Source organism: Acinonyx jubatus, chromosome A2 (genome assembly GCF_027475565.1).
Source record: "Acinonyx jubatus isolate Ajub_Pintada_27869175 chromosome A2, VMU_Ajub_asm_v1.0, whole genome shotgun sequence".
In the NCBI taxonomy this organism is placed as follows: Eukaryota; Metazoa; Chordata; class Mammalia; order Carnivora; family Felidae; genus Acinonyx; species Acinonyx jubatus.
Window position 1 is genome coordinate 29,440,607 of NC_069383.1, and position 16,875 is coordinate 29,457,481.

Sequence of the window (16,875 nt, forward strand, 5' to 3'; positions counted from 1 at the left end):
TGTGGATAAGCTAGAAGATACAGAGGAGCAAAGAGATGCAATAAAAGGCATCTGCAATTCCCCTTTTTAGAAGTGGCCGCTCCTAATACATTCCTTAAATGTGTCTACAGGCAGGGGTGCCTGAGTGGCTCAGTTGGTTGATTTCAGCTCAGGTCATGATCTCACCATTGTGAGACTGAGCCCTGCATCGCGCTCTGTACGGAGGATGGATGCTGCTTGGGATTCTCTCTCTCCCTTTCTCTCTCTGCCCTGCCTCCACTCATGTGCCCGTTTGTGCATGCACAATTTCTCTCTCTCTCAAAATAAATTAATTAAAAAAAAAAAGACACTTGCATAAAACAAAAAGAGACCATATCAAACACAAGGGCTTGAGAGTCAGCATTTTTTAATATCTACACAAAAACTCAAAGATCTAACAGCTTTATGCCTAGGTTATCAGTCACATCCCAGATGTGGCAGGGGATTCTCAGGCAAGAGCAGTGGAAGTCAAAACTCAGGCTCAAGTTTCCAGGCTTCTGCTTGATTTGTGATTCTGGGGAAGTAAGTGACTTCATCTCTGTTTTTCCACTTGTAAAATGAAAACACTGTCTTCTCAGCTTTGTTTATTCATGCCATAAACACTTACTGACCACATCCCACATGCCGTGTCCCTGTGTTATGTGTCCCTAAGAGGGGGAACAGGGATAGTATGTGAAAGTGAGGGATCCTCACTGGCCTGGGGGCAGGAGGAATCAGGAAGGCTTCACTTTTGGAAGGAATTATGGGGGTTAGTATTCAGGCAAAACAGTGAGGAAGAATTAGAATCAGAGAGCCCTGCTGTTAAAAGGCTAGTATGGCAACAGGCAAAGGATAAGAAAATTATGGGGGATGGATGTATGGGCTGGAACCAGATCGTGAGAGTCACTGTATGCTACACTAAAGAGTCCATCTTTCATTCTGTAGGTGATGGGGAGCAACTAAAGAGATTTAAACAGGAAAGTAATAGCAGCACAGCTGTCCTTTACAAAGATAGCAGTGTGATGGATATACACCTGGTATAAAACAAGTTTCTGAATATTGCAGAAGATTTGTCTGACTTTCATATCTTTATTGAGCACTTTGTATGTACTGGGTACCATTCTAAGTGTTTTGTATATATGAACTCATTTAATCACTGATGCCCCCTTTGAGGTGGATACTATTATTATCTCTTTTTGCAGATGGGAAAACTGAAAAGAAGCAAAGTCTATGGAGTCCAGATTTGAAACCAAGCATTTAGATAGTCCAACCCCAGAGCTTGTCCCCCATCAGACATACTAGCATAAGAACCCCCACTGAAATGTGCTTCCTTAGAATATGGTCAGTTCCATAATCTTTATGTCACTGAGAACTCCCTGCAAAGTCATGTGACAGTGTTGATTAGTCCTATCTTCTTGAAACTCTCACTTGGATCCTATAAAACCTCCCCTTCCTCATACTTGTCTCTCTCTCTTTTTTTTTTTTTAAACCTTATTTATTTATTTTGAGGGGGGGAGGGGCAAACAGAGAGGGAGAGAGAGAATCCCAAGCAGGCCCCACGCTGTCGGCGCAGTATGATGTGGGGTTTGATCTCACGAATGAGGAGATCATGACCGAGGCGAAATCAAGAGTCGGATGCTTAACTCACTGAGTCACCGAGGCACCCCTACTCATATTTGTCTTCTTTTGGTCTCTCTCACTGGTCCCTCTTCTTCAGTTATTAACTAAAATGTTGATATAATACCCTGCCTCATATTCCTTAATACAAATAAGTCAATAACTAAAAATATAAGTCTTTGTCAGTCAAAATATGGTGCAAATTTTATTACCCAGAATTTTGGACAACCCAAGAATGCCAGCTAAATCAGAATTAGTTCTAAGAATTTTGTCTCAACACATCCCTAGTTTTCTGTCCCAAAGGCAGCAAGAATATGCAAGATTTCTCAATCACACAGGTTAACAAAGCTGCCCCCTTTACCTAGAATAATCTTGTACCCATGTTGGCTTAGTTCCTACTTATGTTTTATCTCAATTTAAAATACCTTTCTTTGGGAAGCTGTCCTTGAACCCCTGAAGCTATGTAGGAGTCCCTAGACCTTGTGTCACCACAATCTACTACTGGACATTTATCATTCTTTGTAATTGTTGCTGTCACCATGCTTGTTGTGATTGCTTTCATTCTTCACTGCATCCCCGGAGCCTGGCACAGGACCGGCCATGTTGTATACTAATATAAGTATTAGTTAATTAAACTAAATGATCTCAAAACATTCAGGTAGGAGGCAAGAAATCAACCACTTCATATTCTAACACAGGTCAACTGAAGCTAAAAGTCTTCTCAAGGATATGGGAGGGTATTATATGCATAAATGTAACTGATCTTCAAGAACAAACTTCTGGGGTTTTGAAAAAGAAAGACTATATGTTACCTATACAAAATTACTACAAGCAGCTCTTCCTTCCTAGGGATGCTCATTAAAACATGAGAAGACAGGAACCACACGTATAAAAAGCTACATTAGTCATTCCCAGTGTAGAGATAATCTAGTTTAGCACATGCCAACTTCTGGATTTGCTCTGATGCTCATTCTGGGTGACTCTGCTATTGCTTCCATTTCCAGGAAGCAGAGGGCTTCAAAGTAAAGCCTTTGCTGTTTTCCAGTTAATTAAGATTTATAGCTGCTTCTCATATACTAGAATTTGCTCTGAACCCACACCACGATGTTTTTGTGTATCCCTATTAGTTGCAAGAAAGATTTGGGTTTGGTTCCCTAAAATTATGTTATGCTATTCCTCCCAGGTGAAATTAATTCTGTGTCCCAATGAGGCTGAAAGAAGTAGGGTAAAAACGACTATTTATTGGGATCCCTGTGTGAAGCTCTACTTTAGGCACGGAGATACAATGAAAAACATAAAGCTTTGCTCTAGTAGAAGCCTAGTTCTCTGTTTCCCCCACCCTTAGTTACTTGGTTACATTATTAGAAAAATATTCACAAACTATTACTGAAATGAAAGTAGATCACAGAGCAGTATATATAGTAAGAGGTCATACAATGTCAGAAGGGGAAATTAGGAAAGACAAATAGACATTAAAAATAAGAAACAATTCAGGGCACCCGGGTGGTTCAGTCAGTTGGGCGTCCACCTGTTGATTTCGGCTCAGGTCATGATTTCATGGTTCATGGGTTCCAGCCCTGCACTGGGCTCTGACAGTGTGGAACCCACTTGGGATTCTCTCTCTCCCTTTCTACCTCTGCCACTGCCCCACTCGTGCTCACTCTCTCTCAAAATAAATAAATAAACTTAAAAAATAAATAAAAGACAATTCTTACTGAATATCAGGAAGAGACTTCTCCCCCTCCTTTCCTTAGAGCGTTAACTTTAGAAAATATCACCGTAAGAAGTACTTTAGCCTCTCCTTGAAATATACATAAATTCTTCCAAAAACTTGGTAAGTCTTTGTCAGCTTTATGATCTGGGAATGTCTTTCTCAAAAATCTGGGAGCCATATTTGATGAAGTGTAAAGGTCCAGGAAGATAACACCTCTATGCTTAATTTCTATGGGAAGGTAGGAGCCTAATTTTGGTGGATGCCTGGTTCCAAGTTGCAAAGCTACCTCCTATCATAGGGATATGAGGTTTGCTTTTCCTCCTGAGACAGCCAATAATAAACTAACACATGTAGTCACTCCAATTACCAGATAAAATCAGGACGAACTACACGTGACCAAACTTGCTATCAAGTCTTTACTTGAAGACTAGTCATTGATTGTCTTGAAAACATGCATGTAATGGGTTGTATCTGCTTGGCTATATAAGGGGATGAGATGCCTTTTTGTTTCTGCAACCTCCTAATAGACTGTCTTGATGTGTATCACATTCTGGTTTAATGCTTATTCAATAATAAAACTGTTTTCTTTCTCTACTATCTTTATAAAAAGGATTTCTGGGTTGGGAGATTTTGTTTTTAATTATATTTCCCCAACAGAGGACATTAATAGCAGCTATATCTGGAGGATGAAATCCCACCTATCTAAAATATATATTTATTTAAATTAAATTTAAATATTTGTGTATTTATAGAAATATATTTATAAATATAAGTACTTTTAAATATATTTGTTATATTTATATTGTGTGTGTGTGTGTGTGTAGTTTAGAGAGAGATTGCAAGAGGGGTAGAGAGAGAGAGAGAGAGAGAGAGAGAGAGAGAGAGAATCTTAAGCAGACTCCATGCTCAGCTCAGCCCAGACCCTGGAATCATGACCTGAGCTGAAATCAAAAGTTGAATGCTCAACCAACTGAGCCACACAGTTGTACTTTAAATATTATGTATAAGTCAATGTATATTTATATATAAAAATTACATATATATGCTATTTTCTTAATTGATCATGTATTACTTCATAATGAGAAATAAATGCAGTGGTTTTCATTTTGGGGGAAAATACCAAATTGACATTTAGGATACTCATTAAGGTAATGGCTCAGATTTCTACACTTCATAGATCTCATCATGGGGGGAAACTGATCAGAAAGGCATCTAGAGTCAAATCACACTTGGTGTCCTCAGCCTGGGTAAGGTCTCCTCTTTATCCCATTTGTCAAAAAGAGTTATTCTGTTAAATTAGAGAGCCCAACAGCATCCCCTAAGGGAATAAAGTTTAGCCCGTATAGACAAGATTCTGATTTTAAGTCCAAAGTTGCTGCTCCTTGTCTAGACCACCAATCACCACCCTGGCCATGGTGGCTGCTTGACTGAATTGGATGCCTGGTCTACCACACTGCCTGCCTTGGAACCCCTGGGGTTTTCCTCTTCTCATTTCTTGCTCTTTGTGAAGGAGCCCCGCAATGGAGTTGCATGGGCTCTTTGTTTCCAGCCTGCAGGCATTTAAGAAGCAGGGAGGCTCTGGGTAGGGAGTGGCCCAGCAAAGCAGCCAGGAGCATCACGGGGAACCCGGAACCTGCTCTCACTGATACTGCTCTGCACCCAGCTTCTGCTGCCAGGTTTCTTTTCAGTCACAATTGCTTCTCAGGAGCTCCCTATTGCCTCTTTTTAGGTTCTGGCTTCCATTTGGCCCACCTTCCCTAGGTTATCAGACACTGTTTTGAACCCTAACTCTACATTGGTTTCAAGTTCCCTTCCCTTTTCATGGAATCTTAGGCTTATACAGTTTGAGGAATGAATCTGAATAGCTGTTAAAAGTGTCTCAGAATTGGGGTGCCAGGGTGGCTCAGTCGGTTGAACATCCAGCTCTGGCTCAGGTCATGATCTCACAGTTCGTGGGTTCAAGTTCCGTGTCAGGCTCTGCCCTGACAGCTCAGAGCCTGGAGCCTGCTTTGGATTCTGTGTCTCCCTCTCTCTGCTCTTTTTCCCACTTGTGCTTTCTATCTCTCTCAAAAATAAATAAACATTTAAGAAAAAAAAATGTCCCAGAATATTCTGTAACAGTTAAGAAGTTCCTTGCACAGTCTACAACACTTTGCAGGCTGGCGTGTCAGAGGCCACAAAGGACCTCTAAAATTCTCTGCATTTCAGCCAGGAGAAGTCCCAGCCCTGGCCTCGTTCCGGGGTCTCTTACTTGAACAAAACACAGTGCATGGTTAAAGCAGAAACTTGGTATTCATAGGTAGCAGGAAAGAGAGACAGCCATACAGACACATATATATATTCAATGGAAAAGGAAATAAAATCAGTGAGTTCTAAACATATCTGAATAGATTTCAAAATAATTTCTGTAATTCTGTGCTTCAGTCATGAAGATATAGTTCATTTAATATAAAATCCTTCTGAGTATATGAAATGAGTCATTTACATATTTTTTATCTTTTTGTTCTTTGAAAATCCTTGGTTTAAACAGTTGGAATTACCACAGACAAAAAAATAGGGAACTAAGTAAGTCTTGCACTTTGCCTTTACTGATTCATAAAATAGGAGGATGACATAGGTCAAGTTAAAATACTTGTAATGGTATTTTGCCTAAAAGTTGAAAACATTTAAGTGAACTTTGTGTGATAGCACAAACTATAGCTTAATCTCAGATTTTTTTTTTAATAACGATGTAAGACTCTCTCTCTTTTTAAAATATTTTTTAAGTTTTTTTTTCTTTCAGAGAGAGAGAGTATGAGCAGGAGTGGGGCAGAGAGAGAGGGGGAGAGAGAAAATCCCACACAGACTCCATGCTGTCAGTGCAGAGCGTGATGCAGGGCTCGAACCCATGAACCGTGAGATCATGACCTGAGCCAAAACCAAGAGTCAGATGCTTAACAGACTGAGCCACCCAGGCACCCCAATACTCTCTTTCAAGACTCTAGATACTGTTAGCAGGGAGCAGTTATGAGTCTGCACCACAGAATCTATGCAATTTCAACTGCAGTCACTAGGGAATACTCATTAGTATACGGTTGTACTATTAGATAAATTTAGCAATGATTATTTCATTGTGACACTATTCTGCATCCATGTCTATTTTTTCAATTGTATAGTAAGTGATAGTTGCATATAAATTAATTCTGAATTTTAGATCATTTAACTGAACTCTATTAATTTTTTGGAGTGAGGAATATTCTACTTACACATTTAGTATAGGGAAAGTTTGCCTAGCATATGAATCTTACACTTTTAAAAATATGCAGATGATAGGAAACACATGTCTGTAACACACATTCAAGCCAATCAACTCCGAAATCCTCTTGTGACATTATCAGATATGCCCAGACTTGTTTAATCTGTTTAGGTTGAAGTTAAGACACTGTCAAATCATCATCACTTGGATTTGTAGTATACTTGCTCAGAGAGATTTCCTATGACAATGGGAAACATGTATTCGATCTATGTACAATTAAGCATGACATTATTAAAAACTTTTTACTGGTAAGAAAACTGAAATACAGAGCAGTGAAGCAGCCTGACCTGTCTACCTGTCTACCTGTCAGTGATGTCCAGAAAGCCTGATGCTACAATTGGATGTCTGTGACACCCTCTGCCTCAACTCAGCCAAGCAGAGACCCTACATTCTGACTGTTGAAAACACAAGACTGTGGTTCTTGTCCAGACACCCTTCCCTTCTTAGCTAAAACTAAAATAAGTTGAAGACGTTGATTTCAACAAAGTTATATATATAAAAAAAAAAGCACAATCCAAACAGTACACACTAAGATGTGAAAGTCTCCTGGCTCCTATGGCCTTCCATAGTCCCATTCCTCAAGGGTCACCATGGATGTGTCTCTTTCCAGACCTTCTATTCGTGTATAAACATATAATTTTTTATAGAAATACTATAATGCTATGCATGGAGTTCTGGAACTTGCTTTTTCATTCCTAAGTTGGAAATGAGACATGAACAGTCTGTTTAATATAAGAAGTGATGAAACAAAAAAGAAAATATAGTATGTTAAAAAGATATTTCAGATTCTAGAAGTAAAGAACGGCCTGGACGAGCCAGAAATCAGCCGCTACTCTACACGGATTCAAATTTCCCTTCAGGTTACATTTGGCCTACTTTCGTCTAGGTTAAGAGAAGAAAATGCTAAAACCCTACTATGTCTAAAAATAAATGCCAAACATCTAACCACATTATACACCACCTTATATTATGGCTCTTTTGTTTTCCATAAGTAGTATCTTCTAGTCTACATATTTCTTGGAATGGAAATGCTATTTAGACAGAATATTATATTTAAGGAAACAACAAATTCAGTGTTTGAAGCCTCTTTCACTGTGGTGTATTCAGCCAAGTGTCTAATAGTGACTCTTGTGTGGCCTTTCTTGCTTTTATCCAATGCAACTCTTCAGCTAAAGCTTTAAAGGTGTCTAGGTTTAAGAACACTTGAGATGTATCAATATAAAATTTTCAATTTCAAGTTCCTTTAAAGTATGATAAAAGGAAACAACAGAATATTCTTTAAAGTCCAGGAAATAAAGATTATATTTCAATTGTGACTACTTCTAAGAATGAAATCCATCCATTTCTGGTGATCTTACTGCTTCAAGTTGCAAAGGTCTAAGAACACAAACAGAAGGAAAATGTGTTTTCTTTGAGAATAGCTGACACACAATATTTCCTTAGTCAGGGGTATAACATAGTGATCCCACGACTATATACATTACGCTATGCTCACCACAAGTGTGTAGCTACCATCTGTCACCATGTAACGCTATTACAAATCGTTGATTGTATTCCCCACGCTGCATCTTTCAACCCTGTGACTTATTCATCCATAACTGGAAGCCTGTTTCTCCCACTCCCCTTCCCCATTTTGCCCATCTTCCTACCCCTCTCCTCTCTGGCAACCATTAGTTTGTTCACAAACAGAAGCAAAATCTTAACATCTCATGTAATTGAGGGCTGTGTGTTCATGATATCAAAAGAAAAAAGAAAACCAAATGACTCATTTATTTTCACTGAACTCTCTTTTTTTTTAGGCATTGTCATAGAAAACCTGAGGTTAATAGAAAAAAAGGAAATTCATTTTCTGAAATCCTTAAATACAGCCACTATGGAAAGAAGAAGATTTTAGTGCTGACATTCCCAGATTTACCATTCACTCTTTTATAGCACAGTGGCAAACAAACCTTGCTCACCTTCTTATAATAACTTTAAAAATGGGATTGTCGGCTGTATTTACCAACCCTGTCATTTCCCAGCATAATTATAGCATACATCCTGAATGGAAAAGTTGTTTTTAATCTATGTAAAAAAAACACAACTGCATGAGGACTACCTTCTCCTCCCCTCCCACCCTCTATTTCTCTACCCATCTGATAGCCAACAGGGATTTGTATTGTGTCTTCACATAATTGTGTAATCCTTCATAAACAACCTTAGCTGTAATGATTCCATTTTGATAATGTTTGATACTTGCCGTACGGCAATTTTTAAATGGCTTACAGTAAAGCTAGGCACTCTCTTACTGGCATGTTACAATTTTCTTAGTAATTTTTACTAATAGAATTCTATATGTACAAATGTTCAAGGGCAAGTCCTTCCTTCTGAGATTGCACCTAACCTGACAAATTTAAGTGACAAAACAGATGGAACAGAAACATATAAGCTGTTATGAACAAAACTAGGACCAAAATGTAGTCAGAACCAATTTACTCAGGCCATTCATAAGATTAAATTTAAGAATCTTAAAACTAACTTCCACTGAAATTTTACACAGTATGGTTTTTCAGATTCCAGGTAGAATAATAAGGATAGAAAGGGAAAACACTACCAAGTTTCAACTACTTATATTTAAAATAAAAAGACATAATAAACTTTATGGTGAAAAATCTACATTTTAAATGCTTGGCTTCAGTGTGCTCTACTTGGGAGAGACATGTTCTTTTGGATAATGGCTTTCATTTGTTTTTGTTTTCGTTGTGACACCCCAAGAATTCATAGAGCATAATTAATCCACACTCAGTTTGAGCTAAGCAGTTGTAAAATGTCCTCATCTACAGCTCTTTCTAGTCTCTTTCTAGGATCTTCAAATATTCTAGGAACAGATAATTTTTCAAACCAATGAGAAGCACCAATGCAAGTAGAGCAATCCATTCTTTAAAACTCTAATTAAAGTTTATACCCTCACCTCAACTCTGGAATATCCCCTCTTGAGACCTATCATCCTCCTCCATTCCCCACCACCCCCCAACCAAATAACACTACTTAAGGAGTCCACCTGTTCGATCCTTTAGGAGCAAAAGCCAATAGGACTTAAGTTATAGGTAGGATAATGACCTTGATTATAAATCAAAAAATTGTGCATTGTTTATGCATAGACCCATCAATGAAATCCTGGCTGCTCTAGAAGCACCATGTCTATACACAATTAGCCTGTTAAAATGAAGCGCTTCCTCCTGAGGTAATAGGACATGCCCAGTAACATCTGCCTAAACCCACTGGTAAAACTGCTGTCTTCTTTTGACCTGGTGAGGCACATCCAGCTGCTCAAAGACCCTGGGCTGCTGAAAAATGCCCACCATTACCACTCCATACAGAGGCCCTTGCCTGGGTGAGAACTGTAACCCCCTTGCTTTCCAGGCTGTCAGTCCTCCATTTTCTAATTCCAGGTTTGGGGAGAATGGAGGATGCCCAGATAGTGACCCCAGCAAATAATTTCCAAGAGAACCAGAGAGCTGCCCATTGTGATGCCCTCTTCCATGGCTATGGAAGTACCCCAAGCATTTATAATCTTAACTAACATGTTTTGTATAATAGAAGGGGGGGCAAAAATCAGTTGCAGCTTTTATAAAGTACTAGGATTTTGATTTTGTAGAAAAAGAAATACAAAATGGGTTACAGGTGTCAGATACAAGGTTGCAAAGTGTATATAATGTGAATATATATTATATTTACATAACTGTTATTTATATTATATATAAAAATATATGAAATTTACCACTTCAGGGGTAATCAAACAGAACAAATTAAAACAAAGTGTCATTTTTAACCTATCAAATAGTGAAGATTTTCAAAATGACAATCATTAAACCCTGGGTAGTATTAGTAGGGTTATCACTTACACTACAAATAGTGTAATCTTTCTGGAATGCAATTAAACCATAGTATCGAGAGTGTTGACAGCATTTATTTTTTTCTGCTTAGCAATTGCCTATCAAGAATTCTCTAATAAAGAAATGATAAAAAGAAAATGTATGAAAAGTACAAATGATACAAACTATCCGTCTATTCATCCATTTGTCATTGTTTATAGTAGCTTAAATATCCGAAAATAATAGATCGTCAAAAATATAATAACATTTACATATAACGGAATGTTAGGTATACATTAAGTACCATGATCATTAAGAATCATCACTGAAATGACGAAATGTTCAAAAATAATTTCTAGAGTACATTGGATGTATAATTCTAGGTATAAAATACACAACAATAATATAATAAAAACTGGTCTGAAAGGAATGTACCTTTTTTTTTTTTAAGTGAATATCCCTGGAGTGAATAAAGACTGATTTTTATATTCTTTTTTTGGTGCTTTAACGTATTTGCTAAATTTTCCACAGTGAAAGCAGGAATAAAAAAAGAAAAGAAATGCATGCCTATCTAGTAAATCCATTGTGCTGCTGCCCTTCATCTATAAAATAATGTCCAAGTTGGCTAGGCTCACATTAAAGTCCTTGTAATGCTATCACATCTTATCACCCAATCGTATTTCTAAAGATTGTGCAATTCAAACACCCAGTTCTGTCTCAGATGGTCACCAGGCCTGTCGTGGGCCATCTAGATTCTACTCAGGCTCTTGTCGTCAGGCCTAGAACTTCTCTCCTCTAGAGTTTCTGGTCATAACTCATGATTGTAACCATTTTAAGCCAACTTCAGATATTCATGATGGTCTAAACCAAGCCTGGCAATCATACAAAATTCATTTTAGACCCCTGATTCCAATTCATTCAGCACAATAATTTAGAAGGAAGCCCCTTCTGAGAGCAAGAATCCCATCAATATTTATTAAATGAATGAAAACAATCACTACTGTAATCATAATAGCAATGGCAACTAACATTTATTGAGAGCTTTGTATTTATAAAGAGGCACTGTGTCAACTTCATTGATTTTATTTAATGCTCTGAACAATCCTCCATTTCACAGATGAAAAAAACTGAGCCTCAGGTAGGTTATGTATGTTTCCCAAGGAAGTATATAACTGGTGTAGACTTGGGATTCAAATCCAGCTGTGTCTGATACCAATATGCTCTACGCTACCAAATTTTCTACCGGAAGGTGTACAAGAAATCATTTTGCCTATGATACATTTTTATTAATTAATCCATGAAGCTAAGTAAAAATGATGTGTTGAATTACAAAGTTTTCTTTTACATATGAAAACAGATACAAAAACAACAGAATTTTCTGTTGAATCTCATTACATAATGAAATGTTTACCTGTATAGGACCAGCCAATCTCTTCAACAAGTTTCCTTTGTTGTCTGTAGTATCCATAAGCCCAATCTACAACCAAGAAAAATCAGTTGATCAATGTGTAGAAAAATATGTGGTCCAAATGAAAATATATCAGATGCCCAAATCTTTTATCCCATAGATGGTCCTCAATTAATCCTTCCCATGGCACCTTCCCAATGATTCCTCTCAATTCTGACCTCCATAATTATAGTCTCTGTTGTTCCTGTTCTAGTAGTTAGTATAAATTTTAGGGGGCACATTTAAAAAATGCTGAAGTTCAGGCAGCAACAAAGCAAACATTCTGGGTAAAGCAGGAGCAACCTAGAGGTGTTCATCCCAAAGAAAGATGGATCAGAGAGAATAGTTTGTCCTATCTCCAAATTTTTGTTACTATTCCCTTAGTCGAATATCTAAGATCCTGTTGATTAGAGATACTTTCAGGTTTACAAACCAAGTCTCGTCCATCAATGCATCTGGGAGACCCAGAGGTTATCATGTTTTCAAAATTTGCTTCCTTTCTGCCAAAAAATGAAATTAGCTGCCTTGAGTAAATGAGAATTTAAATGTATGTATGTTGGCTGGAAAAAAGGCTGTGTTTGACCCTGTCCATGACTTTGTCTCTTGGAAAAACCTAGATGCCCGAGTGAGGTAATACAGTAGGAAGTTTAGGCATCATAAAAGTGGATGCCTCATGACTCAGAGAGAGTAATTATAGATCAAGAACATGTGGCAAGAGGTATAGAAAAGAAAATGGGTGGAAGCCAAGGTGTCACTCTGCATAATTCATAATTTTGCCAGGAGCCACGCTTGCACTCAAAAAAATATATATATGCTATATATATATGCACACATACCATACATATATTTATGCTATAATCTTTCTCACCATTTGGGAAAAGAACTCTATTTCTTCTTTTTCTTGCTACACAGTTGTTTTCTCTTTATTGACAATTCTCAATTTCAGGAATGCAAATATCTAAGGGCACTGAAGAAATTATTTTCCTCTTGTCCATGTTATATACTCTCTGATTAATACACCATGGTAATTAATAACTACTTAGACTAGTTCATAAAAGGTAAAAATCAGGTTTGCTATCAGAAATACATATTCTGAATCTATAGATAATTCAAAACCCAAACTTACTTTTAAGAAATAAGGGTTTTGTATTTGTTTTAAAACTTTTATTGTTCATAAACATAGGTAAATATTCTATTGGCCACATAGCACATTTCAGCACGTATTTATTTTTATAGCAGCTATATTGAAGTATAACTTATACATCACACAATGCACCCATTGTATACAATTTTGTGGTTTTCAGTGTATTCAGAGTTGTGCAACCATCACCACGATTTTAGAACATCTTCATCATCCCCATTAGAACCTCTATAACCTTTGGCTGACACCCCCAATTCCACCCTCGTATCCCACAGGTCTAGGCAACCACTATCTAATTTGTTTCTATGGATTTAGATATTCTAGACATTTCATATAAACAAAACCACACAATACAGCCTTTTGTGACTGGCTTCTTTTTGTGTGTTTGTTTGTTTGTTTGTTTGTTTATTTGAGACGGAGGAGGGGCAGGGGGCGGAGAGAGAGAGGTGGCAGGGCGGGGGCAGGGGGGTGGTCATGGAATGTCAATCAGGCTCCACACTCAGCGCAGAGAGCCCAATGCAGGGCTCATTCCAGGAACCTGGGATCACGCATGACCTGAGCCGCAATCAAGAGTCGGTGGCTCAACAGACAGAACCACCCAGGGACCCTGTGACTAGCTTCTTAAATTTAGCATAATTAATGTTCTCAAGGTTCATCCGTGTTGTAGCATTTATCAGTACTTCATTCTTTCTTATTGCCTAATAGTACTCCATTGTGTGGTGACCCAGATGGCCTTAAAGTTCCCTTCAGCTTGATTAAACTTTGGACAGGCTTCTTCCTGACTCTAGGCCCCGATCCTAATTTTCTTAGAGCATTTAGTTTAGAAAACTTTGTAACTGTAAATTCCTTCTCTACCTCTTTGAGATGTAAATCTTTTTTTAATAGCCACATGCCAATTTTACAACCAAGAATGTACTACTCAAGGACATGGAACCATCTCTTTTGTTTTTTGGGTTTTTTTTTTTTTTTTTTTTTTTTAGTTTTGAAAGAAAAGAGTGAAGGAGGGGCAGAGAGAGAGAGGTGAGAGAGGATCCCAAACTGGCTCTGCATTGTCAGGGCAGAGATCCATCTCATGAACGGTGAGATCATGACCTGAGCCAAAATCAAGATGCTAACCAACTGAGCCACAAAGGCGCCCTGGGAACCATCTCTCTGAAAGGAAATAGGGCCTTATCACCCAGTTTCTATGAAAGGGTAGGAGCTTAACTTTGGTGAGGTGCCTTGCTCCAAGGTGCAAAAACTACCTCCTGTCATGAAGATATGAGTTTATTTTTCCTTTGGATAAAGCCAGCTGGCAAGCAAAATGGCTTATGGCTTCCTGCTAATATCCTGCTCTGCTGTTCCACTGGGGGCTCAACATCAGCCATTAAAAAACCTTTTCCCTTCTATTTCATCAAGTTGGGTTCTGACTTGGTTCTGGCCTCTCTCTCCACTGAAAGAGCCTTGACTAAAGTCTCCCTTACTTGTTTAACTTTGTCCTGTAAAATTTTTGTTTTGACAATGGATATACCCCATTTTATTTATCCATTCATCAACTGAAGGATACTTGGGTTGTTTATTCTTTTTGGCCATTATAAGTAGAAGTATTAAATATTCATGCATATGTTTGTTTTACCACTTAAAAAGTAAATATTAGGTTCATAATTTATTTTTCAAATACAGTTGTCCAATAAAATTGTAGTCATTTAAGGTTAAGTTCTGAGAACAAGTGTTTCTTCATGATCAAGGAATACATACAGTTAGATGTTAGAATGGGCCTCAGAGGTCATTTGACTGAGACTTTAACAGTTTACAAAAGAAATAATAATTCCTGGAGATAAGGTACTTTATTCACAAAAAAATGTAAATGATTTGCACAGGTGGTAAGTGGCAAAAATGGAAACAATAATGCATGGCTCCTGTCTCCTACTCCAGAAACTTCCCCAATATCAAGGGTCCCAAACAATCTTGAGTTATTGGTTACTCTCTTAAGGTGTTTTGCCTGAAAAAGACCCCTATAGAATGTATGCTTTCAAGAGGAACAGAATAAAACAGTAGTCTAGAAATTAACCTGAATAAATTATTTGGACAGATAAATCATAGAGAATTGATTATACCAGATTTGACCTGGCAATCAATTAAATTTTTTCCTCTGAAATTTTACACTGGCCATAAGGGAAAGATGTGTTGTCATTTATTACATGTTTCAAATATAAATATTTTAAAAATAAGACATTTTTGACATATGAATGCATTTTTAAGATTTCAAAAAATCAAAACCTACATTTAACCAGTAATCCATTGAAATAAATAAAACAGTGTTTGTTTTAATGATTCAGTCTAAAAGATGACAGCAAAATATCAGCAGATTTTAGCTTTCCTTGTAGGGCTTTATCACCACACAATGAGCATTTGTCCTTCGTTTTTAATTACTTACATTAAGAAAGCTTTATTCAATACAGGATTCCCAGGTGTTGGTAGCTCTCTTCAGTTCCTTTATGTATTGTTCCCCTAATTGTTACTTCAAACAATCCGTTACACATTCATATGCTAATTACATAGTCCTTGGGCGTGAGAGAGTACCCCACTTTTAAAATTCTGCTTAGAGGTCTGATAGATGAGATGTGATAGCTTCAATGAACAAGAAAAAAGAAGCTAGGTTCACTTTTTTGTTGTTGTATTATATACTTTGAAGACCAGTAAATCCTATATGAAATGAATCTATCAAAATGCTTACACATTTTTAAATAAATTAAAATCATGAAATATAGAATGTTTTTTTATATTTATGTGAATTTCAGTTTCTTTCATTTTTACATTTTGTTTCTTTCAATTTAAAAGTATTTGCCAGGTCTGTATTGGCATGAGTGTTTTGTAGTGAAAAAACTAAGAAAGAAATTTCAGGAATGAATTGTACGTGCAATATAGAAGAAAATATATATTACTAAATTTTTAAGGCTACTCTATTTGTTCTGAAAAAATATTCTTCATAAAGTGGACTTTTACCCTGATACCAAAATTAGGAGAAATTTCAGGCAACCTGAAATGTTTGTTTCAACATATTCCATCTTTACCTATGTTGAGCACCTAAAGATATGTAAATATGTAAACGTGTGTGTGTGTGTGTGTGTGTGTGTGTGTGCCCTTTATTTTTCCTTACATTCGGATGATGAAAATGAAAGTCTACCAGATGGAAGATACAGATTAACTTAGCATTTTGTTGTTGTTGTTCAAGTATATTTTTTTTTAAACAAGAACAAAAAATCTGGGTGTTCGTTTCCTACTAAAAATATTATAAATATTTTGAGTTATAAAAATGCCTCTGAGTTTGCCCTTACCCTAAAGAAAGTCTCTGCTTCATGTTGATTAATAATTTCACCTGCATCCTACTATATAATCTAGCAGCAGCACTCTGACCACACACACACACACACACACACACACACACACACACACTTTAATGCTATAAAGTGGCCAAACATATGACAGGGAGAAGAAATAGACTGGTTCTCTGAAAAAGAAGCTTCAGGTAGAAAATAATCACAGATAATGTTTGAACACGAGGATTCTAAAACCAGGTTTCTCAAAGCAGACTTTCCCAGGGTAAATGATACTTGCATATTTCACCAAAGAACTTCAGCAGAGGAGAAAAGGGAGTTAGCTGATGACAGAAATCTGGAAAGGCAGAGAAGAAGGAACAGAATTAGAGATGAATTTTTAAAGCCCTTGAGTATCACCTTGGCAATGAAAGACTTGGGGAGAAAGATCAGAAATGTTCCAAGAGGAGGAAAAACATGTGCACCAAGAAGTGGCAAATTGTGGTACCAAAGG

General features: G+C 37.3%; 1 protein-coding gene across 5 annotated transcripts in view; it reads right to left on the minus strand.

Annotated features, from left to right (window-relative positions):
* Nucleotides 1–16,875, minus strand: part of PTPRZ1 (protein tyrosine phosphatase receptor type Z1) — a 181,935-nt gene that overhangs the window by 114,874 nt on the left and 50,186 nt on the right. For 4 of the 5 annotated variants that reach the window (XM_027075350.2, XM_027075349.2, XM_027075354.2 and 1 more), the window contains exon 2: nucleotides 11,889–11,954. The exons of the other annotated variant lie outside the window; for it this stretch is intronic. In XM_027075350.2, the coding sequence (XP_026931151.2) occupies nucleotides 11,889–11,954 (66 nt within the window). The remainder of the gene's footprint in view (nucleotides 1–11,888; nucleotides 11,955–16,875) is intronic. 5 annotated transcript variants of the gene reach the window in all.